At 40.0% G+C, this 25,870-nt stretch overlaps 1 protein-coding gene across 3 annotated transcripts in view; it reads right to left on the bottom strand.

Annotated features, from left to right (window-relative positions):
- The window catches only part of LOC137970910 (1-aminocyclopropane-1-carboxylate synthase-like protein 1), a 114,647-nt gene that overhangs the window by 69,786 nt on the left and 18,991 nt on the right, over nucleotides 1-25,870 (bottom strand). For 2 of the 3 annotated variants that reach the window (XM_068817567.1, XM_068817569.1), the window contains 11 exons: nucleotides 25,701-25,767; nucleotides 23,433-23,530; nucleotides 21,818-21,895; nucleotides 21,625-21,725; nucleotides 19,508-19,597; nucleotides 17,394-17,439; nucleotides 16,238-16,351; nucleotides 15,136-15,166; nucleotides 14,900-15,042; nucleotides 13,215-13,368; nucleotides 11,111-11,624 (listed from right to left, as the gene is read on the bottom strand). In XM_068817567.1, the coding sequence (XP_068673668.1) occupies nucleotides 11,326-11,624; nucleotides 13,215-13,368; nucleotides 14,900-15,042; nucleotides 15,136-15,166; nucleotides 16,238-16,351; nucleotides 17,394-17,439; nucleotides 19,508-19,597; nucleotides 21,625-21,725; nucleotides 21,818-21,895; nucleotides 23,433-23,530; nucleotides 25,701-25,767 (1,221 nt within the window). In that variant the 3' untranslated portion in view covers nucleotides 11,111-11,325. Of the gene's footprint in view, nucleotides 1-11,110; nucleotides 11,625-13,214; nucleotides 13,369-14,899; nucleotides 15,043-15,135; nucleotides 15,167-16,237; nucleotides 16,352-17,393; nucleotides 17,440-19,507; nucleotides 19,598-21,624; nucleotides 21,726-21,817; nucleotides 21,896-23,432; nucleotides 23,531-25,700; nucleotides 25,768-25,870 lie in introns of those variants that run through there. The other variant, XM_068817568.1, reaches the window with a different exon arrangement.

Below are 25,870 nucleotides of genomic sequence, written 5' to 3'. Positions count from 1 at the left end.
AACTCCTCTTTGCACAAGACAGGACAAGTGCCCTGGATTTATTGATCGTGTACATGTTGTCACAACTTGCAATAAAACTATTCAACTTCCATTCAACGAATTGATTATTTGCAAAAAATGCATAAATGTGTAGTTTTCAACTTACAAAAAGTGCCATGGACAAGACTTCTGGTGGTAACTGAGTACGTGATCAAATCACGCTCAAAGCAGACGAGTGCCACCCAAAAGAACTCGACTTCTTAGCGCCTATGTTTACAAGCTAGCAAGCACAAAAACCGCGAAAAACTGATTCAAAAGCGCACGAAATTTGACAAAATCACACAAGGCCTTTACTCCCTTTGAGATGCTGCAGAGACATGGTTAGGGACGGTCTTCACCACTTTTCAAACAGGGTAAAGGTGTTGATCAAGGTACGTATTTGAAGCTAAGGGACGTAAACCCTAAAATTGGCAAAAAGAGTTGTTCTTACACGCTTTAACAGCTGAGAGGTAAGCCAGGAGCAGCGTCAGAACAAGAATCTTCATGCTGATGATAATCTTTGCTTTCCTCGAGGCCGACAAGTCAGTTATCTGCAAGGATCAGGGTCGGTTCTGCAACTGGATCAAGACAACAGCTTACCGAGGTTACTATTTGCGTCATTTTAAAGTTACTTAGCATTTTGATTTTGACCTAAAATGGCTTTTTCTGCCTTGAGATCGTCCAAATGTACCGACAAGGTATACATCACGCATATCCTGCCATTTTCCACTTAGTTTAAATTGTCTCAGTTCACTTAAGCATTGTTACCAAATATGTACCACAGAAGCCGCACGCTCGACCCAAAGTTAGCCTCGATCATTTTGCCCTTCAGGATATTTTATCAACGAGGAAAACAAACAAACAAAAAAAAAACAACACAATAAATTCCACGTGTACCTTGTTCTGGCTGCTTGCTATCTGCTCTAGCAGCTAGCTCTGTGTGAATGATAAGTTTCGTGGAATACTGAGGTCGTTATACGTGCGAGATAGCAAATTGGAAGCCTAATTGACGTGTAATTTATGTCGACCGAAACAGCTGTGGTTACATAGTCATAATCACGGAAAACGATTCCTGACGAAGTAACCTTGATGAATATTTACTCAAGCGAACGTGAGATAAACCTTCAGTTAGATTAATGGTGCCTTAAGTAAATGAATCGGTGTTGAAACAAAGTCGATTTGCTCTCCGTAATCCATAATTGCAAATATTTTGTGATATGATTAACTGGAACCTATTAAGGCAATCGACCAATTATTAAAAAGTTTACTGCAATGCGCGAAAAAACACAAGTGGAATAACAAATAAGTTACACGTCGTTTTTTCCATGCCATAAGCCTGCATAATGATGATTTGGAATTCGCTTCGTGGCGTGCTGAACAAACCTTCAGATTGATGTATTTCGCCGGGTAAAATCATTAGGCTGTGTTTCCTTGCCACGAAATACGGCAGAATTGCTTTCGCCGCTTTTTAAGTCATAAATTTTACCCTGCGCTCAAAGCTCAATTGCGCTCTTTCTAATGTCTCAGCTTTCTAATTGAGGATATGACTCTGTCCAAAGATTAAGTCATGGACAATTTTTTTTAAAGAAATCAATGAAAATTTGACGAGAAACGTGGCGTCGGTATTTGCATGTGTTTGGTTATCCGTTTATTTTTAGCCTGCTAAAGCCGAAGTTTGTGATTTACGGTAAAGACAGAAACAACGTATCTTGTTTTGTGCTCGAAAACTACAAGGCGTCATTTTCTTAACAAAGAAATTATTGGCAGGCTACTCTTCAGATGAAATTGATAAACAACTTCTTTTTTATTACCGGTACGAGGCAAGGTCTCAAGTACGACACTTATTCTCAGAACAAAACACTTATAAGCCGACGATTTCTCAGAGCGATAAAATTCAATCGCCAATAATCTAACGGAGTGGTGGTGGAAATCTTAAAGTGCCCCTAACCCTTAAACTTATTTTTTTGGGGGTAGATTTTGACATCTTTCAAGAACTCATTTTCGGAAAAATTTTTCACTATTATTGAATCCTTATTTTTTTACGAGCGCTTGAAGTTAGTAAAATTTGTAATTTTCTGCGCGCTATCAGCCCCGCTGGACAAATTATTCTCTCGTGGGCTCGTTAGGAACAAGCCAATGAGAAGCGTCTGATAGCTAACACTTTTTTTTAGCTATGACGTAAGAAAAGGACACCATTCCATAACATAAGAGTGCGAGTTCGAAGGTTATTTGTGAAAACTTACAATTGGTCTGAAAATATGTCCTTTTCCAAAGAGTTTTCCGACTCAAGTACGGAAGGGTATCTTTCGGACGATTCCGAATGCCTGGATTTTCAAGAAATAGAGACGGAGCAACGAGAAAATCGAGAACTTTTATCAGAAAGTTCGACTGCCGACAAAGAATCAGACAGCGAATTGCAAGCCTATATAGACGAGCCTCTCACTGATGAAGAATGGCTCAAAAATTAAAGACAACAAAAAGAAGAAAAAAACAAGCAAGAAGAAGTTCTTAAGAAGCGGCTAGCAGAAGAAACCAGCAAACTTCAGCCCTCGGATCGCTATCAGAAGGAATCTTATGCATGCCGATTCCTTTCTGTTTATTGTTAGAGTTGCTGCATCCATAAACCACGCACTTTTCAATCATTTTCTCCGTGTTCTCCGCTAATTTTCACACATCCCAACAACTCAAGCTTGCACGATGTCCTTTTCTTACGTCACGATCGATAATTTGGCCGAGTGGGGGACTAATGCGAACGATAGGTGAAAAAATAGTCAAGACCACCTCCACTTTCAGTGCTCGTAAAAAAAGCCCGGATTCAATATTTTTGAATTTTTTTACGAAAATAAGTTCTTGAAAGATGTCAAAATCTGCCAAAAAAAAAAAAATCAGTTGAAGGGTTAGGGGCACTTTAAGGTATCAGTATACCCCAAATGACCATAATCCGTTCGTGCCGGTTTACGGTGGGACGTTTCATGCAAGCCCCTTTAAAGTATATATTTTCTGAAAGCTTAACAATTGTAAATTACGGGGGTATATTCACTAAAATAACAAAAATGATAATGTTTTCTTAATGTAGCGCCCTTTTTCCAAAAGTATAGAGGTTCACTAATCAAGTTCGTTTCCCGTCAGATTTGAGTGGGAGGATGTGATCAACATCGCTATGTCTTCTTGACACCTTCCTCTAAAATTATGTGTCGGGGTATTTTTAATTACTTGTCTGGTTTGTTCTTGACACGCAGTCAAACTTTGATTTTCGATAAAACACGCAATCTTTTCACTAAGATAGTCAAAACTTTTGAAATAAGCCAAAAGTAAATTTTCCCCGACGCATTTTTACTGGGTTGCCGTATGGCAATCCCAGTCGGAAAGTGGGTGGCATTTGTTCGGTGTTATTTTTTTTTCTTTTTCCGTGTCGGTAAAAGTCCTGCCTGTCACTCCCCTGCTAAGTGGTATCTTTGTGCATAGAGCCTTCTGCTCGCATTTTCTTAGCATAGAGAGGATAGTGGAAATGCGTAGATTTTTCTGGTGGACACAGGAGAATGATAAACTTAACGGGCAATGGCGTCGAAAGTCATGTAATGCGAATGGCGTTTTAGTGGATCTTTGAGCAAAATATACCCTTATGAAGCTCAATAATGGCAAGTCAATTGGATACTGAACAAGACAGGCGGTGGAATCTTAAAAGCAACGAGCAATGGACTTCGACAACAATCTGTCGCCTGTCGAGCCGAAATCAAAGTGAGCTGCATTTCTAATATTCAGTAATATGTTACCAAGGGTGCTGTTATGTAGAACACTGAAACCAAATGGAAAATTGTCTGGTAACTTATGGGTTCAACAAAGACGAATCGAACACCTTACGTGGATCTGTGATCAACTCTGCACAGTCTTCAGTAACAACATAATTGGAAATGTGACAGCCAAGAATTATTTGAAAGAAAACTTGTCTATTTTGTGCTTCATTATTCAAGGAAAAGGTTCTTCATGGAAACCGTTTGATCCTGAAATTTTGTTTGTTGTAATATTGCGAATATTTGACACGATTGAGTTTCTTCTCTTCACCCACGTAATGAAATAGAAGGGGCTTTTGCCTCTAATAGCAAATGTTGTTTGCTTCAAAAAATTGTTCGATGGAAAAGGTGGCCTTTATGAATTCATCATGTTTTATGATATGCGAGCTTAACTGGATAGTTTTTATGGCAATAGAAGAGCATTTTCTTGTTATTCAAGGAAAAGGTTCTTCACTTTCGATTTTGCGATTTATTTGAACGTAGCAAAAATATCCCAAAATGTTTGTCGCTGATCGTAACTTTTTATATTCTATATTCACGGTTCAGAATTAATGTTGTTTTCCTGTCGTAAATATTTTCTTCTCGATCGACCGTCCCGGAAACTTCCTTCTGCTCTTTCTAAAAACTGTGTATCAATAGTTATTTACTTTTGCATCAATATTTGTTTTGCATAAAGCAAGCTAACAAAACCTGTACCTTGCTGAGTTCGCATTTGTTAGCGTTAATAGTATTTTTGGTCCGATGCTTCTGTTTTGTGAGGGGTATATTGTTTTGGTCTCCCATCCAAATACTAACCCCGCCGGCCCTCTACTTCTGTAAACTTTAGTAAACTTTAGCATTACAAAGCTGTCAGATGCTCAGAGGGCACGCTTAAACTTGTGGTGAAAAGAAGTTGTGAGGGAACTTGAAAATTATCAACATGTCAGCCCAGAAGCCAATGTTTCTCGTTTCTCTTTGATTTGTTATTCTTCAGAGACTGGAATGCTGTAGTTCAATACCACACAATTCAGTGCCTTCGGATTTTCTGTAACACGTACCACAGGCAACCCAGTATATGCTTCACAGAAGCATCTCGTTTGAACTAATTATAGGGCAACATTTTCTCCAATTTTCAGCGAAAAACGTTGAAAACTCGCTGGAAACGAACTTAAAATGTGCGCTTCACTCACTGTAATTTTCGTTTCGAGCTCTATCTCAAAAAGCGAAAAACAATTATTTTTTAAAATGGTCAATTTGGGGCGTACTGATACCTTAATAGACTTTAATTACCACGGATCGGCCCAAGATTTTCGGATTCTAAGTTGACCAAAACCTGTAGGTTTCGTAACTGAAACTGCACCGCATAAGACATTCGAAACCGTGGACAAACATTCTCTAACGTTGTCGAAAGGGTCATGTTTGCTATTTCTGGCACTCAAAAAGATTAGCTAGCATTTTCGGGAAGCAAATCGTACCCTAGGAATTTCGTGAGAGGTAAGTTTCAGCTAGCAATTTCTGAAAGAAAGATTTCTTTCCCTAAAATATTTTCAGCTAAGAAATCCTAACAGATCAAATTCTTCTAGCGAATAAGAACGTGAAATTTCTTTAAACTGTCTTTATACACTCCAAGGAACTTAGAAATGTTTCTCTACAGCTTTTAGTTGAATTTGCTTGTTGGGTGCACTTGATTTTACTGTAACGTAACGTTAAAGGTGACCGTATTTGCTTTTGAGTTGTAAGTGGTATGTGTTTACCAGTGAGTTGTCACTTAACATGCTTAAGTCTGGGCCAAACTAAAACACCAGTCCATGATAAGGGTTATTAGGGTGAGTTGAAACAAATTTTCAGCTCGTACCAGAGTCGACAAGCGTGAGTGAGAACTCGGTCTAGAAGATAGAAAACTCCCGACTACTGTCTTGGAAAATTGGTGCAGATGAAACTTTGATGAAAGCATCCGGCAATCGAAGAGAGGCGAGGCGGAGGGCTCATATTTGTGTCGGGCGAAACAAGACTAGGAGTTTCAACGCTCGTCAGCTTTAATTTATCGACAACAGTTGTCTATTTGATTTGACCAGATACCTTGGTCATGAGTGGATTCAGCTGAACATTGTCCACTTGACCCGCTGAAAGTTAAGTCGTGCCCGCAAGTCGCCGCCGTGATAAATGACAAGATTTTTGGTAATTCTTTGGACTACAGGTTACACCACTGGACTCAGTTCGCCTGTGATTCTAACGGGGTTGGTATATTTAAAAAACCGTTTGATTTTTGTTTTCGTTTGTTTTGCATAGTTTTCTGAAGGTTTTTATTGTGGTTTCTTTAGCCCTAAAGGAAAAAAATGCTAGCAATTTGTTAGCATAAAATTACGAAAGTGAAAAAATGAGTACATGTAGTCGAATCTATACTTCTATTTGTCAACATTAGAGCGGTTTTCAAATGAGTGTCGTAAAACCAAAACCAAAGTAATTACTTTGGCCAATCAAGAAGGACGGAGACAAATCCAGTAAATCAATCAAAACTCGAAGTAATTACACGTAGCCGACACAAAGCGCGGGAAAATGTGCACGCGCGAGCCACAATTGGTTTTGGCTTCACTTCTGATTGGTTGAAAAAATGGCGCGAAAACTTTGAACCAATCACTGAGTGAAGTAAATGCAAAACCAAAGTAATTAGCTAATTACTTTCGACACTCAATTGAAAACCGCTCTATTGATACTTTGGGGAGCGGAACTTTTATCTCGGAAAAATACGAACGAACAAACGAATCGCCATCGATGGCTCAATATTTAGTTTCTTTATTGTAGCCTCCTTAATTTCGCTCTACTTCCTTACTCTCTGAGTCTTATCAGGAAAGAATCAATGACCCCGCGTTAAGCTGAGGAAATAATCTTATCACAATTTTTCTGGTATTATCGCTGAAGCTGGCTTGCTATCTAGGCCAGTTCCACATGCACATCTAGGATACTCGAAACGTCTTCCACACTTAAGATTGCCCCAGTACCTAAACGCTGCATAGGGAGGTTGACGTGTGTTCCCAGTAAACATGTCGTCGCACGCATGGTTCGTTGGCAAATCCGTTTGGAGCCCAGTCAGTTTTGTACGCTAGTACAAAGAGACCAGTCCAGAAGAAATTTCTGCCTCTTGCATGCAACAGAGTCCTATCGAGACCTTTTGCATATGTTGGGCTTCTTTCCTTCGTTGAATTGAAGTTTATACTATGACCCTGCGCAAGCTACGTTTTCTAGTAAGCCCAGTACAACGCGGGCAGGAGTAAAAAAATCGCGTTCTACAGCGAGAAAAGTCATGGAAGAAAGCTTTCATTGCTGAAATTCGTTCGTCACTGGCGGTTTTTGCATCAGAATTTCTCTCTCCCAAACGAATGAGCTATGTTGAAGAGCCTCGAGGAACGTGATCATGCGCAAAAAAGATTCTTAGCACGAAAAATATGAACGAAGAAAAGAATCGCAATGGTTCAATATTTAGTTTCTTTATTGTAACCTCCTTAATTTTGCTCTACTTCCTTACACTTTGAGTCGCACGATTTGCTTTCCATAATCCATAATTGCAGATATTTCATGAAATGATTAACTGGGACCTATCAAGGTAATTGACCAATTGTTATTAAAGTAAATTGCAATGCGTGAAAAAACACAGGTGGAATAACAAATAATTTACACCTGGTTTTGTCTATGTCATGAGCCTGCATTATGATGATTTGGAATTCGCTTCGTGGCGTGCTGAACAAAGCTTTTAGATTGGCTTTCATTCTGAAATTCGTTGGTTTGTCACTGGCTGATTTTATATCCAAATTTCTCTCTCCCAAACGAATAAGATATGTGGAAGAGCCTCGAGGAATCGAACGTGATGGGCAAGGAAACCCCTGGAAGATTATTATTTAAGAAAGAATTTCAAGGATATTACAAACTGCTTCTCCTGAATAGAACCAATGCAGCCATATGTCTAGTATGGGCATTGGCCCAAAATTCTACATTTCAGAAAATGTATACTATAGGTGTTTGGTTCTCGCAGTGTCATCGAAGCATAATTCAATCAGATACCACCCAAGAGGCTGTTTGATAATAACATCGAACAGAGCTGTTACAAACAGAGTGAAGTTTCATAACTTGTACTAAACATCCCATGGCAAATACGATCACAATGGAAAGTGGCAAAGCTGAAAACAGTTTCATCTTGGATTGGGTTAAGTCGCGTGAGGCTTCAAACTGATACCTTTCCTTTCAAGAGTAAGGTAGCTTTGGAAAGATTATTTGATTTAAAGCGGTGAAGTAGTTCCTCAATCTCAAAATAGAAAAGCTCTTGTTATTGTAAATTTATGTTCATTTGTTTTGATTTTGGCTCTCGGCTAAAATTATACTTTGCGTTTGTCGCTCGTCACTTTTACCTCACTGATCAAGAAAAATGGCTCAACTTCAAAAACAAAAGCCATTACTATTTTTAAATTGATGATTAATTTCCTTCTTAGTCGATCGCTTTGCCCATATTAAATCATTTTTAAACAATGACTTGATACGTCCAAGGGAAATTCAAATTTCCCCTAACAAGTCGAAAACGAAAATCTGCTAAGGGCAAGGTTTTTGCTTACGTGCTCGTTTTTATGTTTGTTTGTCGATGCAAAAAGTTATCGGTAATATACACTGAAGATTGATCCGTTCAATTTTCTCATTCAGGGTTACAGAGAACTTAAAACTCGTAAATTGGTCTCGAGTTTTTGCGGTCGTCCAATATCCTTTGTTCACTACAAACTCATCACGGAACATATGTAAATGTATATTCGTTTGAAAGGTGAATGAAATGATGTTTTCCGGGTATATTTTCCTCCGAGGTAAACAAAAATCCCCCATTACAAATCACGCTAAACTCACGCTATGCAAAGAATATAATCAGAAACCCTGACTGCGAAGGGCAACCCTAAAATCTGGAATCCGGAATCCGGAATCACAGGTCATTGTTTTACCAATACAGTAAAAACTATCCTAAACATTCATAAAAGCTAACCTTAGGCCTAATTAGGCCTAAACAAACGTTTTTAGGCCTAAGGTTAGCTTTTATGAATGTTTAGGATAGTTTTTACTCTGTGTATTGGTAAAACAATGACCTGTGATTCCGGATTCCGGATTCCAGATTTTAGGGTTGCGCGACCGCGAAGCGATATATTACTTTCGAGTTTAATAGCTACGACACATCGACAAAGTAAAATCTCTTTTTAACCATCCAGCATGAATTGCATCTTTTTTTGCACGTCGCCCATAGCAACCGAAAAACATGAACATAATACGAAGCAATGTTTATGTAAAAAAATCTAGAATTATTGCCTGAGAGCTGAAAGTTGAATGGGAACATCTTTTTCGAACTATTCTTAAGTGGTTTAGACGAAACAATGACCTCGGTGGGCAACAAACGACTCGAAGAGGAAAACAGCAAAACAGCTGAATAAACCGATAATTATTTACCTCGTTGCTTTTCGCACGCAAAACGAAAATACAGCTTAACTATGGATAATTTCAGCCTTAGTAGTCAGCAACTGGTCCCACGTTACCTTCTTTATCCTTGAAAATATCCTGCCGTGCATCTCCAAGGGATTTTGGACCAATTTTGACCAAATAAACATTTCTCCGCGAGCGGCCGCCATTTTCTTGGCTTGCATATTTAATTAGCTAACTTGACAAAACTCTCCCGAGGGGGGAATATGATGAAAAGAGCTGAAAAATGGCCTGCAAGTGGCCAATGATAAGATTATCCCAATCTCTAAATATGGTGAAAATCGGATGTAACGCCAGTTTTCTGTCACGCTTTCAAGCTATGGGTCGAAAATGACCCCATAAACATAGCGTTAGTTACCAATGAGTTTTCTAAGGCTGTTTTGCAAAATTTACTAGACAACGACCAAAGGGGTTTCTTGAAAGGACTTTCTTTTGCAGAAAACATTTGCTTGATTAACAATGCCATCTCATATACACAATCAAATAATATTCCCGGGTTACTTCTCTTCGTTGACTTTGACAGAGAAAGCCGTCGACACTATTGAATGGGCATTTGTTGACAAAACACTCCATCATTTTGGTTTCGGCTGTTCTCTAATTAAGTGGATCAATTTGTTTTACCGTGATATCTAAAGCTGTGTGATGAATAACGATTGGTCAGTGGGTTTCTTTGAATTCAGTCGAGGTGTAAGGCAGGGATGTCCGTTATTCCCTTACATTCTTATCTGGACAGTTCTTGTATTAGAAAAAGTATTAGTTTCATGTTTTCTGGTTCCTTAAGAGATAACTTCACGCTTTTGTAGCAAAACTCAGTGACAGATGTTTCTTCCGGCCGCCATGTTGGTGCCCATCCGGATGGGCACTAGCATGGCGTCTCCATACAAATCTCTATAAGTTTGGGTAATATATAGATTTAGCCAGGCCTAAAAGCGGAGCTCCTAAGTTATGTTTTGGAATGTTGTTACTAATGAAAATAGTCCAACATGTATGCGAGGTAAATTGCGAACGATTTCGTAGTTTCAGATGTTATAGGATTACATCAGCAGTTCGAGGTGTACAAATTGTGTGATGATGAACATAGAGAGCCATGATTTCGAGGACTTTAGGGAAGCCACCAAAACAGAACTGTCTTCTGTGCTTTATCATCATCCCTCTTCTTTCCTCTTCTGCTCGCAGTGTAAGGGAACTTATGAATATGAAAGATATTTGTGAGACGGGACCTACGGTTTACAGTCCTTATCCGAGAAGACTTGTAATTTTAACCATGTGCGGATGTAATTACAAAGGCAGCAGCGAGTATTGGTCCGGCCGGAGAAACTGGACTACCGTTGAGCGAAGAAAAAGCTTTCTTGGAGCAGCATGTTATTTCTTAACATGTTGCCGTAGAAAATATAGCCTAGACGAGACCTTCCTAACTAAGTCTGCCATAGGGACATTCCGGCTTAAATCACTGCTAACATAAGTCCGGGCTTTAGGAAGGAATAACTCTACAACGCCTTCAATATAACACAATTCGAGAATGGTATATACTCCTCCGGAACAATGCGAGGGATTATCGCCAAGTGTTTCTTTAAATTGTTGCATTTTCTTTGCAAACTGACGGGTCTGGCCGGCCAGTTCTGACAAAAGGAAAGCACCCTAAGTGTGAAGTTTTGGTGATGATAATTAGTTCTACTTTACATATGAACGAAAACTAATTTTCATAAGAAAAAAAGTTCGCACTTTGACTCGCTTTGAAGAGGAGGCAGGCATAAACTCGGAAATGGCCTATTTGTTGGGCTCATTTGTTTCCGTGACAGGACTCGAATGAATGTATACGCGTGTACATAAAGTACTTTTCCCTCGCATAGCGCCTCGTTCGATCGGTCGTTTTGCGTCCTCAGCGGATTTTCCACCAAAAGAGAGAGTGCATGCAGTCTAGCCTGAAGTGAAATCTCAAAAAAAGACCAAAAGCGCACGAGTTACATGAGCAAAACAGCTTCCTTTCAGTCTCCATTACAGATGAACCACAATTTGCTTGAAATTCTCGGAAATAAAATTAGTTGTCTGTTTGGTTTGCATTCTGATTTAAAAATGCTTTGGCAAGCTCTGGATTTTCCGCTGCCCATTTTTCGGCAGTATTTTCTTGTAACCAGTCGCTGTCCTTTATCTGTCGATGCAAGCCACGGATCAATTCCTCCAATGATTCACCGTCCGTATTGATTGAACAATTTCCGCTACTTCTATTACCATCCAGACGTTCTCCCTTGCAGCTTGTGTTTTGTGCCTCACCGTCCATTATTCGTTCGGCGATGCTGACACGAACGCTCTTAACCGTTTTCTGTAGTCTTGACAACGCTGGAAATATGTGAACTGACCGATTAAAAAGCATGTATGCTACATGATAAAGTCTAAACAAAATGACATTAAAGGCCCACCGTCAACCGACAGGCTTTTAGACCGTTTCTTTTTGTTATGGACAGTCGCATTGCTTATCACAGCGATCTGATTGGATAAATTTCAGCTTTGGCTGGATTTTCATGTATGAAAATTTTTCTACGGCACGCAAAGCCTGTCGCTTGAAGGCGGGACTTTAAGTGAATATTAAGTAAGAAGACACTTGACATACTGGATTTGGATTATGTGTTTATCCAAGAGTCCATTACCCAAGGCTAAAATTCTGGTGTCAGGTTTGTCCCCATCAGCGTCAGAAGAGTGTCTACCAAATTTTGTACCTAATACAAATCTCCCGGGGTTAATATAATCATAGGCAGCCGAAGTTCGCGTCACTAGAGAGCGTGCAATAATTAATTACTAGTGGAAAGATGACCTTTGAGTGCAAGCGGTATTGGGTTACAGGCACCGTTGAGAATTTAAACGCGTTATAAGACTTTGTATGGGAAATAAAATACCGTCGATTATAAAGCCTAAAAAAACGCTCAATTTAACGTTCATTCAATAAAATGAATAGAAGTGACTCACCTCTGGTGTATTCTTGTGCGTTTTGGTGCTTATTTTACCGTTTCGGGCATTCCGTGAAATCACTGTCATAAGACGAAGTCAAAGTTTCGACCGTAAGCTCGCGTAGTCAGCTCAGAGGCGGCTTGCGCTTCGAAAATCCATCCAAGCCGCGATTTTTTCGTGCAAAGCTAAAGCCCCATCATTTGCGAACCTTGATGAATGTTTCGTCGTCAAAAATCCCCATGCACTTGGCTGGAAATGAGCATTTTCTGCTTCCGATTCCACGATAGCTGATCATTTTAACAGCTGATGATTTTAAAAATGGTCACGGAGCTTGGGTCCGAGGTCAAATTAACTACACCCGATGAGATACAGTCATTTCATGTACAACACTTACCCCATCCCTACAGCGGCTTCTCGAACAGCTCCATGGTGGATGAAAACAAAATATCTCTCATTAGCCTCTTTTGTTCGTTCACCAGCAATTTTACATCACAGCATTGTCATCTGTGTGTCTAGAGATTGGCTGTAAACCACCTACACTTCGTTTAAAAATACAGTAGACACTTTTCTGATGCTGATGGGGACTAGGTCAATTTGGGTGATGGACTCTTGATTTATCATTATTTTCATAACTCTCAAGAATTGCCCATAGCCTCCACCGAACTCCTTTTTTGGGGAGTCCTGTTTCACCTCCTCCGCACAAACGCCTGGCCAAGCAACATTCCTTTCCCTCAGTTTAGTCAATCTTTTTTTTTTTTTTGCACGCGAGCTCGCATCTTCCACCCTGTCCACCCTTCGAATATGAGGGTTCATTGCCGGGTTGGAACATTCTAGACGCGATGCCAAGGCGCTAAATGGTCGCTGAAATCAACAAGAATAGTCGGCAAGCGGAATGAGAGAACTTCCATTCTCCGCGCAACAGCTCGCATCTCACACACGCGCTCTGATCTAATTACGAGGAGGTTCGTACTCAGGTTCTCATACCCAGTTGAAGAATCTCTACATCCACGGCGAATACAAATCTAAACCAGCCGGGCTCAGGACAACAAAAGTAAGATCCAGGGTAAAAGAATACGCCATTATCTAACATACACTCGAACAGTTGCATTTCCTCTTCAAAGGAAGATGATGGTACCAACTGCGAGAGAAGAAACAATGCGTTAGAGTTTATTCTTAATTAGGCAAACTGGTCTGAGATGAAAAGGAGAATTCTGATTGGTTCTCTGAGCGGTCCGAATTTTGCAATACAGCAGCGCATACAAGTTGCCAAATTGTTCCCATTTTCTGTTTTCATTTTCTGTTTCCATATTCTTGGACATAAAAATAAAAATGCCAGAAATGTTTGTTATTTAGTCATGTCAGAGTTCCAGTACTAATTTTACTTTCCAGACGTGATCGTCAACAGAAGCAGGCGAAGAGGCAAGAATCAAGGAATAGGAAACAATGCGCAAGACAGCCAATATAATAAAAACCTTCTTGAACTAGCAATGCTTGGTTGGTCCGTACTGGGAAAAAAAAAAAAAAAAAAAAAAAAAAACAGAACTCTACCATTATTTTTCCAGTGCGGAACTCACGCTAGTTTATTTAATAGAAACACGACTTCAGGGCTTTCTCAAAAAAGAAAATGGACAAAGGAATAAGATTTCTAAAGAAACTGTTGCCCTACGTCGGTGCGGAAGCGAAACACAGAAATAGGTTTATCAACTGGGATGATGTCGTACAGCGTAGAGAAATTTGAAAGCTGACGTTTCCAGTGTTAGCCCTTCGTCGCAGCAAAAGGCTATCGAAGAAAAGCTAACACTCGAAACGTCAGCTTTCAAATTTCTCTTCGGTGGTCAATTTACCATATCAACCACGAACCCATGACTAGGAACGAACAACTCCCACACCGATCTAATTTTAGACTACCTTTTCCGAAAAAACAAAGGCAGTTCCGGTTCGGTGATGCAATGACGTCAAGTAAGTTTCTTGTGATTGGTCATCGGGCTTCTGCAGGAGTCTCGTTCGCTGGAAATTCAATCTAAAAATAAATCGGTCTGTGAAAAGGCGCTGTTGTTCGCTCTTGGTCATAGGTTTCTGTATCAACCAAGTACATAAGCCAATTCTATGTTTCTTGAACTAACAGGGTCGAAGTTCACAGGCCATCCAGCAGCATAAAAAATAGCCACGGTTCACACAAAAACACCGATCATAAAAATTGCCATTTACATCAATTAACACTGTCTGGAAGTAGACTTTCCTCGAGACGATTGCAAATTGAGAGCATGCAGATAACAGATCTCTTGCGCAGAAATAGTAGCTTAGTCAAGAACTAAATAAAGTACTTTTTCAAATTTGCTCTGTGAGAATTCGTTAGTTGTTGATAGTTGACCTTTGAGAGTCTTTAAATATTTATTTATTTACTTCGACATTTACACTAAGGGGATATAGAACAACATGATATAACAGGAACATTCGCTCACGGTAGCGTTTGTATACGTTTTTTTGACTACTTTAGACCAGGCACATTTTAAAGTCCGCCGAATTTCAATGAACATCATTCGATGTTACGTACTGAGATTTGAGTGAAGCGGGGAAAGAAAGCACATGGCGCGCCATTCAAGAAATTAAAACGGCAACGAAGAGAAATAATTCGCACAAAATTAATCAGTCTTGGATGTTGACCAAACCTCTCTGAAGTCCACCCAGACAAAAAGGCTGCATTCAGCCTCGAGAAATGGTATCCCAACTTCAAGAAGGGCATCGCAAGTCATCTTGTATGCATTTCGGAGCCGATGTTGGTTGGCTGGTATAAACACACTGTCTAACCACTCTGCAAAAAAGAAAAACAAATTTAAATCTACTGCTGTTTTTTTAACCAGTGGGAAACAGAGAGCTTTTTGGGAAAATTTGGAAGCTAGCCAACCTTTGTCCTTGATGAAATTCGTCAAGAGAACCTGAAATAGAAAATATAGTACTTCGTTGAGTCTGCATCAGAGCACACACAGTGACACTGGTCACTTAACCAACACTCTCATTTTGGAATTCCGAGAACAAGAGATCGCTTCAGTTATAACTTACAATCAGCCATCATCCGTGCAGTTCTCTTGGTAATTCGATGTAATGCTATGTAATGTAATAAAATGTAAATGTAAATACTCTGTTTATAGTGGATGCACTTAGCGATCAAGCTACTTCACAGGCACCCCAATTTCAATAATCTGAAAACTCAACAGAAACATGATTAAGAACTTCCCCAACTGGTAGGTAGAGTTGAATCCGGGGCAACCGGAAGCAAATCCAAACCAGAGGTTAGAACAGGATTGAATCCGGGACAACCGGAAACAAATCCAAACCAGAAATTAGAACGGAATTGAATCCGGGACAACCGGAAACAAATCCAAACCAGAAGTTAGAACGGTATTGAATCCGGGATAACCGAAAACAAATCCAAACCAGACTTTAGAACGGGATTGAATCCGGGTCAACCGGAAACAAATCCAAACCAGAAGTTAGAACGGGATTGAATCCGGGACAACCGGAAACAAATCCAAACCAGAGGTTAAAACGGGGGTTGAACCCGGGACAACCGGAAACCAAACCCAAACCAGAAGTTAGAACGGGATTGAATCCGGGACAACCGGAAATAGATCAAACCAGAAGTTACCGGGAAAACTGGAAACAAATCCAAACCAGAGGTTAGAACAGGATTGAATCCGGGACAACCGGAATCAAATCCAAACCAGAGGTTAGAACGGGATTGAATCCGGGACAACCGGAAACAAATCCAAACCAGAGGTTAGAACGGGACTGAATCCGGGACAACCGGAAACAAATCCAAACCAGAGGTAAGAAAGAGATCTGAACCCGGGGCAACCACACGCAAACCCAACGTCTTTCCCTGGACCACGCCGCATCCCCATGGTTTAGTAAATAAGGTGTTTGTGCCAGTAGTAGAAGATAACGGTTTAGGCTGGTCTCTGTTGAGAACACTCATTAACTAAAAAAGCAGAAGCCATTAGACATGCCTGCGTTGGGGTGGGTACATTATGGAAGCCAGCGTAGCCATCACAAATCGCACGGTAAACTTCTTTATTCCTCGTGTGAAGAACACCACAACGAAATCCAGACATACCGAAGTCCTAAAACAACGAAAGATAACAACTCTGATTTTGCTACAAGTTTGTGCTTTAGTTTACGGCTTTACGTCAGTTGTAAAATAATTGTGTGCGACATTAGCAGAACGCAATTTCTAATCTTGGGTTTCCTGTGCATAGGTGACGTTTAGCAAAAGGTTTTCGTTCGTCTGCTTTTTCAACGTCATACGTGCATTGATACGTCATATGCGCAAATGACGATCGCGCACCTCATAATGGGTTGTTTCTTTAAGATTGTTTCTTTCCCTACCCTTCTCGTTTGTTTCCAAAGCGATTGCCGAATGCACTTCAATAATCTGAGATTACCACTAGTTAATAATTAATTAGCACCTGAGTAATTTTCAGATCGATGTAATATTTTATGAAGGAAAACTAAAGTTTTTGACTATCTAATCCCACATTATCTTTATTTACATAAATGTTTCGTTCGTTTGCCCTCGTTTAGTTCCCTTGTACTACAAAATGAAGACTGGATATGAACTATTTGCTCTAATATTATAAGTAATTTTAGGAGTCCATAACATGGTGCTTCTATCTTTGATACTGAGCCTTGGAAACAACCCTTTCTCGAGTACAGTTTTAACTAGAACGCCCCTCGGGGCAGGGGAATGGGGGGGGGGGGGGGGTTTCGACGTTAAAAATCCAATCAAAACAGAGCTATGACAGCGCTATTGTTTTAGGTCATAACCCCACAAACACGCATGCATCACGCTGGACTTATTTTTGGGGGCTGTTTTTTGTTTTGTTTTGTTTGTTTGTTTTGCGTTTCTCCGTGGAAATATGACACTTTTCGCGGGAAAAAGCCCGTCTAAAAAGAATATACATAGTCAGGGTAGGGAGGAATTTCGAGTCTCCTTATGCCCCAGAAAGCGCGAAAAAGACCAGGATGGGTGGCACAATTCTGCGCAATCGATGGACAAATAGTCAAGCATACTGCTGCGGTTCAAATGACAAATCCAGTATCGAGAGAAACAGAAAGGCCGACCAATGATACATGCACTTTCCAAACTGAATCAAGCTAAAATACCTTGCTGAATCCCCACAATACATGAAGTCTTTCTTTATCTGGGATACTGTAAACAAGCCAAAGGAAAATGTGAAATTTTGCTCCTCACAGATCGAAAGTTCCATTCATTTTGATCCAAATGAATCGAGCAGTATTTGACTTCGAGCAGAACGAAACTTCAAGCACCTCGGTACACAGGGCGGATGCTTGAACTCGAATACATCTAGAAGCATTTGAGTTCAAGCAGCCGCTCTAGGTGCCGAGGTGCTTGACGTTCTGTTAGTGCGTGCTCACTATAATGGTAAGGTTGCATGCATCCTCAAGGGCCGAGAAAACGTTCCAGTTTTTTCAATAAATTTAAGGTAAAGTTTATCGAACCGAAAAAAAGTATGCAAGAAGTTCAAATATTTTTCCAGAGACAGTGCAAAAAGTCCTGTTTTTTAGCGTTCACCGTTGGTTAAGAGGTAACAGAACCTATAGGTTTCCATGGTATTTAAAGCCGGTTAGCGCTCACCATGCTTCGAGCAACAGGCCCCAGACTGGCAAGATTTTGAGCTTTGATTTCTATGGAAAGGCTTTTTATTTTGAGTGTCCAATTGTTTTATTTTTTTGAGCTAAAAAAGCTGAATGTTATACGACACTCTTTAAACCGCAAAATTGACCCTCACCGACACTGCCGCGACCACAAAATTCGCACCACCGGCACCACTCCTGCCCCGAAGTTTTGGATTCCACGGTCCGCCATTACTCACGTTCAAAACTGAACGATTGGACCTCAGAGGGTTGGATCCATCGAAAAGTGACGTCATTTACCCACTAGCTTAAAAATTCAGCGCTTAAATGCAGCTTATGATATAAGTCTGAAAGCCCGAAACTCCCGTGCTGCATATTAATTCAGCCACGTACACACGCATTGCATTCTTAAACTAGTGAGTCCTCCTCGATCCAGCTCTCTCGAGATTTTAAAGTTAGTAATGGCGGACCTTTAAATAGGACAACTCCAATAATAATCAAAACCATTACAATTTTCTCAAATTTGACAGGTGCATTAACTGCTTTATTTTGCACTAATCCTTGTGTAGGATTGTAATCAGACACATGTAATCGGACAGTTACATCAGCCAATCATTAATCCACGAATCACAAAACATGATTTATCACAATAACCATAGCAACAACCACTTACCCTACCAAACCGGGGATTTTCCAAAATGGACGAATTTGTATCATTAGACAGTGAAAAGGAATGCCTTTGTTTTCTCGGAAATTGTAATGGTTATGATTAATTGGTAACAGGACTGAGTGTCGCCCAATTCGGTCTGTGATCATACTCGTAATTAAACAAATCGAACTCCCGCTGCGCGGTCGTCCGATTTTGTTAAAGTGCTACTATGATCAAAAAGTTCACTTCCCTTTTTCCTTTAGATTTTGAAAACGTGTTTGCTTCAGTGACACCTGACTGGCAAAATTTTGAGCTTCGAATTATATCCAAAGGCTGTTTGCTTTGAGTGCAAGTTTTGGATTTGGATTCCGCCATTACTCACATTCAAGACAGACCGATTGGACCTCAGAGGGTTGGATCGTGGATAAGATGACGTCGAAGACTCACTAGCTTAAAATTGCAGCGTGTAAACGCAGCTTATTATACATGCACGCGCAGACGCATTGCATTTTTAAAGTACTAGTGAGACTTTGACGTCATCTTATCCTCGATCCAGCTCTCTCAATATTTTTAAAGTTAGTAATGGCGGACCATTAAATATGAAAATTCCAGTCAGAATAAACAGGTGTCTTTCTTAAATGAAGGCTTAAAACTTCGGTCACTTAGTGTTCATTTAACATAGTTTTGAAATACAAAGAAAAAGTAGAATTTATTCAGTTGATCATAGTAGCACTTTAATCCCTCGTATGATTACAGGCCGAATTGGACTCTACTCAGTCCTGTTACCATTATAAATAAACAGGTGTCTTTTTTTTAATCAATGGTTTCAACTTGGTTCACTTAGTGTTTAGTTAACATAGTTTTGAAATCCAATAAAGTAAAAGAATATAGTTTGTGGTCATAGTAGCACTTTAACAGGTAGAATCGCAAAACCTGGCTGTTCCTAATGTGCGTTAATTACAACTTTACTTACTTTTTTAAGCTCAGTATATTGTTCACAGAGTAGCCTTCTTTCAAACCGCAAAGCATGTAAATTTCGTCCATGATAACATGCAAAGAATGCCTGCAAGAGTAATGGTGACTTCAAACCAGAATGACAAGAATACATCAGTATTGATTATTCGAGAAAAAAAAATTGAATTTCAGAGAAACGTTGTTGAAAGTCGCTGTTAAGACGTTGAAAAGAACGCGAAATCCATTTTTCTAGCAAAAAATCCTGCAGCTTAGCCTATTATATAAGTGGAACGCAAGGAAAAACTCACTCAAACAATTTTATAATTAAAACAAAATAGTGGTAATCATATGGATTTAACAACTCATCAATAACTTCGAAATTTTTGTGAACTTTCTCACTTTTGTTGGACGGTCTTAATAGCCTGAAGTGCAGGCGTATTTTAGTGGTGGCTGGCTAAGCAAAATCCTCCTCGGAATTTTGGCCGCCATCTTGAATTTCTGAAGTAGAGGAAGTTTGGGGAAAGGAATTGGTAATGGTAATGAATTCATATAACGCATTTTCTATTAACAAATTCAAATGCGCTTTCCAAGAAAGTGATCTATGGGTGAGATCGGACATCAGCATATATAAGCGCCGCTGGCAGCCGCTATCAGTCCATTAGCGATCTCACCCAGCACATGAATGAATGAAATGAGGCCTGACCACAACACCAGGAGCTCCATGCCCTACTCTTTACGAATAGTGTGTGGGTTCTTTTACGTCCCACAGGATTATGAACATTTAAGGGTTGCGAGACGGGAACCTGAGAGACCCTGAGTGTTGGTCCGGCCGGAGTCGAACGCACGACCTCCCGCATGGCAGCCCGATGCTCAACCAACTGAGCTACCGCTGCGCGGTCATCAAGACATTAAGTCATTAAGTCACCAAGGGGGTAGGTCAAAGGTGGGGATGGTCTCGACCCATTCCCTCCCAACATCCATCCAACATGGCGGCTCGATAGAGTTCGGGCGACTCGATAAGACGCTTGCACTGCCGGCTACGGTCATAGAGGTTCGCATTCATAATCATTTTACTTACTTAATTACTTCAAGTGTGCAAAACGGCAGACTTCGAAAGAAACGAAACAAGAACGATTGAAAAATATCCCCCAAAAATTTGTCTTGACACCACCACATTTATCTTACCAAGTATCTTTTCCCTATTACAGACGATTACCGTAAACATCTTAGGGAGGCGGCATTCCTGGCATGCGAAATGTCCATTTCCAGCAGCCTCCATAAGCACTATATCCTTGAGTCAACCTTTGCGCATATCTTTCTATTCTTAGAACTAACTCTTCAGCAGGAGACTCACATTTACATCAATTGCCACAATTTGCATACATTGCTTTTTCTATTTTTGTCTTCGTTAGACAATTACTTTCTTCTTCTTGGCCATTTAAAACAGCGCGTGCAGAGCCGAAGAACTCGTACCGTTCTAAAAATAGAAAGACACGCGTAATGGTTGACTCGATCATAGGGCTTGTATGGGAGAGGCAAGCTCCTACTCAAGGTCTCCTGCCATTTCCGGTTTCTGTAGGTGGTTCAAAGACGTCCGATGATTACGCTCCCCATCATGTTGGAAAGAAGAAACGGAAGTCGGTTTCCGATTATGCTCGCCACTACATTACGTCTTTTTAACACATTGCAGAGCGACAATGTGCCACTGCGTATCAGCGCCTTAACTGCGGATGGCACCTCAAAGCTATACCCTTAAGTTGCTGGATACGCGGATACGTGGACGCGCAATCAATGGGAATTGATTATGCTGTCACTTTAAATTTTGCAGGATACGCGGATACGAGGATGTGACTAATGGGAACTGGATGCACGAATACGTATTTAACTTCAACAATTTTTAAGCCAAATTCGATTTTGTTTCGTCGTAGTACGACCAAACCTTTACACTTAGGAATGTACTCACCACTTCTCAGGGCCGGGTGTTCTTTCCCACAGTGAATCCGCGTATCCTCTTAGACAAACACTTCATAAACAGTGATACAAAGCGACTGCGTAGACACTCAGCCCTACAGGGGTTACCTTCAAAGCGGTAGGGTATTCAGCAGTTTCTCCAAAAAATGAACAAAATTGACTTACCTTGCAGCGAATGCCAGACAGGTTTGCAGAAGTTCTACTGAATAGATAACCCCTAATGGGTTGTTGGGATTACAAAGCAAAAGTCCACGGATTTTCACCCCCTGTAAACAATTAGAAAAGTAAACTGGTACTGAGACCGTTCTATTACCTTCCTCAACACAGCCAATTGCAACGAAACCTATCCGAAAATTACCTGCTCTTGGGCCTTTTTCAAAGCACTTTCAAGTCTTCCCTCAGAAAGTTCAAACGGCTGGCTTTCACCCGGGCTTACCTGTAATATAAGGAAAATTTCCTTCAACCGGAAGCAACAAAAAGTGGCAAATAGCCTCTCTATTAGTAAATACCAAAACGGTAGATAGCGTTGAAGGCGCGCTCTGATTGGCTAATCAAACTCCGAATATTCTTTGCTATTCACCTCCGGGCCATTTGCGCGGGATTTACCCCCGAAAGTATTGTAATCGATGCAGGAATAAATCAGTTAAAATCATCTTTTAGTGTTATATTATCTCACTGTTTCAGTATATACATTTATACTAAATCAACTATTCACCTCAGTGTCGGTGATAAATAAATATATATAAATAAGATATATAAGACGCATGATCTTACGATGTAGTCACTTAGGTTGTAGATCGCCACGTTTCGGCCGCGTAGTGCTGGTCTTCAAATTCAGTTTGTTTCAAATCGTGCGACAAACAGAAGTACGTCTTATTTACCACCACGATGAACAATAATCACCTCTTATACGATACCAAATATATAATTTATTATACGGGTACATATTAATATTGGAAAATAAAACCATTATTTTTTTACACTGCGGTCTGATTTTAACTTCATGCAGCTATCCGTCATATCTAAGTACAGGCATTAATGGTGTGCAGAATTTGTGGTGTGAAGAATTTTTGTACCACCAGTCAGAAATGGTATGCAGAATTTCTGCGGCACCAGTCCAGAAGGTTACAAAGTTTTCTGCACCACCAGTCAGTAAATAATTCCTGAAGTCAGAAACGGTGTGCAGAGGTTTTACTGGCACCAGTTAGCGTTAACAAAGGGCTGCAGAATTTCTGCCACACTATTCAGTTTACACTATTACACTATTCAGTTTACACTAAAGCACTTTATAAAATAATTAGAATAGCACGCGCACTCTCATTGGTCAATAGCTGTGTTTAGATGAGAGTATGGAAACGCGGCTGTGACATCACACGAATTTTGATTGGTTATATGTTGTCAGACGCGCGTTTTGATTGGCTGGTAGGAACAATGAGCGTGTATCAAGGATATCTGTTTCAATCAAGAATTTTCCTTCATTTGTTTCCTTCAATTGTTTCCTTCATTTGTCGGATTATCTTTGAGAAATATTTTATAAAAGCAATAGAGGACTTTTGTCCGTGCTTCCAAAACCTCATCTAAAGACTCGGGGAAGTTGGGAGAATTCTCCACAGTTATGCAAACCCTCGACTGCGTGTCGGGTTTGCATAACTGTCTCGAATTCTCCCAACTCCCCCTCGTGTTTAGATGAGGCTATGGAAACACGGAAAACGTCCACTATCGCTTAAATAGGAAACGAAATATGAGAAACGCTTCTTGACAGTGTATTATTGCCAATTAATATGGAGCTGCTTTTTTCATAAAAGTTTTTTGGCATTTTTTCTCTGACTTTATGAAGTGTAGGCAATAATGAGATAAAATTTAATGCAAGTAAAATGATGCATGTGTACACTAAAAACCCAATTTTCAAAAAAACAAAATGTCTTCAAACGCGATAACTTTGATCAATTCATTAAATTTCCTGTACTGCTTACCTTGCTGGATAATTCAACGGAAAAAGGCACCACCCTCGCTCTTGTTTGCAGGTCCATCAAAAATGCACCATAATATGGAGCAGGAACTAAGAAACCCTCTGCCAACACAAGCAATGAAATAATCCATTCAAGTTGAACAAATAAGCGCAATAAATATAGAAATGAAGGGGAAGATTTCTAAAGAAACGATGACACTGCTTCGGTTGGGTGAGAATTTACAATCGAGTGTCGAAATCTAATAAGCGAATTACTTTGGTTTTGCATTACTTCACTCATTGATTGGTTTAAAGTTCTCACGCCACTTTTTCAACCAATCGGAAGTGAAAGCAAAACCAATCGTGGCTCGCGCGTGCACCTTTTCCCGCGCTTTGTGTCGGATACAAGTAATTACTTCGAGTTTTGATTGGTTTACTGGATTGTCTCCGGCTTTTTTTTTTTGAATGGCCAAAGTAATTACTTTGGTTTTGGTTTTAAGACACTCGATTGAACCTCGCTCTAGAACAATTTTTAAATGACTGTCGAAAGTAATTAGGCGATTGCAATTGCTACGCTTAGTGATTGGTTTAAAAATCTCGCGCCAGTTTGTCAACCAATCGCGACCTGCACGCGCGATTTTTCCCGCGCTTTGAGCAAGTTACATGGAACTGCTACGAATCTGGATTGGTTCATTGCGCTCTTTGCACCTGCTGTGATTGGTCGAAGTAATTACTTTCAAATGGTATTTGTTTTAAGACACTCACTGGAAAACAGGTGTGCAGACATTTCGGGCGTTATCTCTTCATCAAAGGGATGTGAAAGAGGGCAAGGTTAGAAAGTCTCGTAAATTATAGCTATGTGTGCAATGAGATAACCGCTCCAATCATACCACTTGCTTGTTTCTCCCTACACCTGCTCTTAAAAACTCTTTACAAACTCAAAGAGGGGTACATCACAGCTAGTATTTTTGGAAGTTCTGGCAAAAATTAATCTTTACTTATGATCAAGCGTTTTAACAATGGTGACAACGAATTCCAGGTGATTCTGAACAATATGTCCTTTATCCAAGCATGTGGAATGCGGCCGTTTCGCCCACAAGTCGTTACGCCCCACGATGATTCGCCCACAATATTTTAGCGCAGATTTGCGCGCTTTATTATTACGCAAATTTGCTTGGCGTCAGTATACGCGAAATTAGGTTCCGTATTGAAGGAAGCGAGTTTTGTGGATGAAATTCTCAAAAGCTAAGTCATATCAACCTCGATGTTGTTTTCATTTACCATATGAGTTACGTCTTACATGCTTGTAGTCATTTACATTACGACATGTGTTGGTAAATCAACTTCTGTTTGCGCGAAACGACTTAGATGTAGGCGAATCACCGTGTTGGTGTAAGGACTTAGGGGCGAAACGCCTGTTTGTAGTTTTTAGTAGTTATTGCAGCGTCCTATGCCCATTGGCTTTGATGAGCATTTTGCATGTCATGAAGTTATCTGAAATTGCATGTTATAGCCTCTTAAAAGTGTTCATTGCAAAAATGTTTTAACTGTCTCAAGTGATTTCAGTCAACAGGTGCATTTCATCAAAATGTGCCTTTGCCTATAAACACTGCCTAAAAATATGACAAGGCGTAGAAGGACTCAAAACGAGAGGAAGAAAATAATAGAAACTCAGACAGGAAGGAATGTGATGAAAGTAAACTGTAAACAGAAGCTCAGAACCTTGAAGCGTTTAATTCTGGTTGAGAGTGGGGTTTTTGAGTTTATAAATTTTCTCGCGCGTTCAGCTTCGATCTTATTTATGTCCATATTTGGGCATAAATTTGGTACCCTTAAAAACCCCCAGCTTTGTTCCAAGGCAAAGAGTCGCAAGTTACACGATTCAAGGTCATGTGATTCTGCTGTATACTAACTGGCAGTAATTTCGATGAACTTGATTCTGCCAAAACTGGCTGCAACTGAACCCTTAAATTAATATTAAATTAATAATGTTAATAGATTTTCAAATGAATGTATAACAGAGAATTCTTGGCTTTAGTATGAAAGACCCCTTTCAAAACGTCTCAGATACATATATCAGTTTTTCATGGGGTTGAAAGACAAAAATCCCTGAAAAATATGTCCACACCATCCTTGCATAGTTCTGATGCCAGCCACGCCTAACTCAAACTAGGTGGCATTCAGTCCAAGTGCAGCACAAGTTTTAGTTACATGTATCACGTGATTATCATGCAAAAGTTAAGAATTAATAAACAGAAAACTGTAAGAAAAATGTCCAAATCAGACTGCTTACCTCCTTCATCGGCCAAAGTGTGAGCTATACAATCAATCAAAGCTGTGCAACCATTGGACACAATTAACTGAAATAATTTTCAGAAAAATTTATTAAAGGAAATCTTCCCTTGATTAGTGCCAATAAAAGCAAGACCTGAGCGTTGGGGCAATGAATCAAAGTAAAAAACT

This window comes from Montipora foliosa, chromosome 9, assembly GCF_036669935.1.
Source record: "Montipora foliosa isolate CH-2021 chromosome 9, ASM3666993v2, whole genome shotgun sequence".
NCBI lineage: Eukaryota > Metazoa > Cnidaria > Anthozoa > Scleractinia > Acroporidae > Montipora > Montipora foliosa.
This window is presented reverse-complemented; position numbering and strand designations above follow the sequence as displayed.